This window comes from Galeopterus variegatus, unplaced genomic scaffold (assembly GCF_000696425.1).
Source record: "Galeopterus variegatus unplaced genomic scaffold, G_variegatus-3.0.2 Scaffold937, whole genome shotgun sequence".
NCBI classification, from domain to species: domain Eukaryota; kingdom Metazoa; phylum Chordata; class Mammalia; order Dermoptera; family Cynocephalidae; genus Galeopterus; species Galeopterus variegatus.
The window spans coordinates 241,515-243,722 of record NW_007727048.1 but is presented as its reverse complement, the minus strand read 5'-3'; the positions used below and the strand labels follow the sequence as shown (position 1 = coordinate 243,722).

Genomic DNA, 2,208 nt, shown 5'->3' with positions numbered 1-2,208 from the left:
AAATCAATAGCATATTTCTCCATGAGAAATTAGTTAGCCATTAAATTTTTGCCTGGTCCAAGTCCTTCATAAATACACAGGTGACTATGACAGGATAAGGGCGTTGGCTTCATCTGGAAGTTGATGATATCAAGGCAAATGATGTGATTTAAAGGGGCTACTAACATCCAGTGGCAGCTACGGTATAGATGAAAAAAAGTCAGAAATTATTTCCAAACAGAATATATTGTTGTTTACTTTGCTCATAATTTAATGCACCAAGGTTGCTGGCTGTCAGTGAGCCTTAGTTTTTATGCCTGTTTCTTTACACTTGGGTGGAAGAAGCATTTCTACTTTGAATTACGCCAATTAAAAATATTCTCTAATACCTAATTTGTCAAAAGTTATAGTTAGGTTCACACATTATGGTGAATGGTTGGTCAATCATGTGAATTGTTCTGAATTCTGATTGGTAGTCTATAGGAGTTTAAAGACCTACACATGCAAGAATTTGTTCAAAACTCCCCAAAATAACAGTTTTACTTAGGATTGATATTATACAAATCTGCATTTCTAATTTCTCACTTTAAACTTACCATATTGTTTCTTTTCATTATGGCAATTTAAGATCTATTTATTATGTAACTACTATGTGCCAGAATATTTTACATACATTATTTCAATCTCCAAAATTCTTTGATAGAGATTTGACTTTCCACTTTGCCTAATAAATCATCTCTTTTGTTGAGAAAGTACAGTTTATTAACAAGAATATTCTTAGTTATTGTGTTTTTTCTTTTCTTTTCTTTTTTTCATTTTGAACATCAGGGCTTACCTAAGAGTCTATTCTTTAGGGAGAAGATGTGGAAAACAGTGATTTAAGCAAATATCAAGTGTTGACATTAGTCAAGTGATTGTTCACATGCTTCTTTCATCATAATACACATTCCTTTCTTACCTCACAGCGGTCTCATGAGAATATTTTGGGACCTGTATGATTCCTGCTGGCTTGGTCAGAAGAACATTCTCACAAGTGATGATGTGCTCTTGGTGTGAACTTTGGGGAAATCTCATTATTTTACTGCCCTTTGGACCTAGAAAAAAGGAAGCAGAGAGAATGCAAATAAAACTGATTCTTCACAGGCTTCCATATGACTTTTCAGATCAAGGCAATCAGCTCTCCTCCTAAGGGTCTTAGTAATTATCATGAGGTGGATGGTTTCACTGAAAAGTCTCTCCATCTTAAGCATTCAAAGGTGCGAAATAAGTGCATCTCTCAGAATTCTCTTTGACATAGCCTGGGGTCTATGGAACATTATGTGGAGTGACTATAGACAATGCCTGTTAAATGCCTAATTCCATCTGAAAGCAGTATTCTTAATATAGTTCCCCAAGAAAAAACTTTCATGATATGAATGCCTTTCTTTACTTCTCATTTAACATTTTCCCCCCAAAATGTGCAATAAACACAGGTCTAGAAAAATTGATTCTTCATGATGCTTTTTGGTGCCAAGGAGGGAAACTAGCTTTCAGTTGTCTACATTCATCAAGAATCAAAAAGCCTCACTAATTACATGTTCTAAAGTACAATCTGACAATTCTGAATTACACAGTTTACACGTACAAAGTGAGAATCTGATAGTGTAGTTTTTTCAAAACTTATTCTAATATTTTATTATATCACTATAAAGAAAACTCTGATACAGAGATAAGTTGTCCAGCACTAATCAGCCAGCTAAGATTTTGAATCCAAATCTTCTGATTCACAAGAATTATAGCTGCAAAAAAGGCTCTCTGTGGTACAAAATCACAGTCAAAAGTGTTACCTTGCAACCATCACAGCTTAGCCATGTTCAGAAATCATACTTCTTGATGATTTGCAAGTCAATCAAGTTATCACTGCATAGTTTCTCTTTTGGGCCTGCCTGACCAAATCTCAGATGACTTAAATAGATTTGCCTTTCAAACATAAACTCATTCCCCACAGAAACACAATTTCTTATAAAGTGCTGTATAAGTTTTGAAATATTCCTAAGAAAAATAACTTTATAAGTTCACATAAAATGACCAAACATACCTTGGACTCTGAAGACAATATAGCTTATGTCAAAAGCACCTTGCACAAAGGAATGGTCCAGAACTCATGAAAATCATCGGGTAAAGGCTTCTTCCACATAATTCACCTACATTTAAAAAAATCAACTCTATTAAAAAACAAGAACACTGGGC

The 2,208-nt window shown here is 34.3% G+C and overlaps 1 protein-coding gene across 1 annotated transcript in view; it reads right to left on the bottom strand.

Annotated features, from left to right (window-relative positions):
• Nucleotides 1–29: 29 nt before the first annotated feature.
• OVCH1 (ovochymase 1) overlaps nucleotides 30–2,208 on the bottom strand; it is a 52,253-nt gene continuing 50,074 nt past the window's right edge. Inside the window, 3 exon segments of the mRNA XM_008573590.1 lie at nucleotides 30–177; nucleotides 938–1,073; nucleotides 2,057–2,119. Of these exon segments, the coding sequence (XP_008571812.1) occupies nucleotides 30–177; nucleotides 938–1,073; nucleotides 2,057–2,119 (347 nt within the window).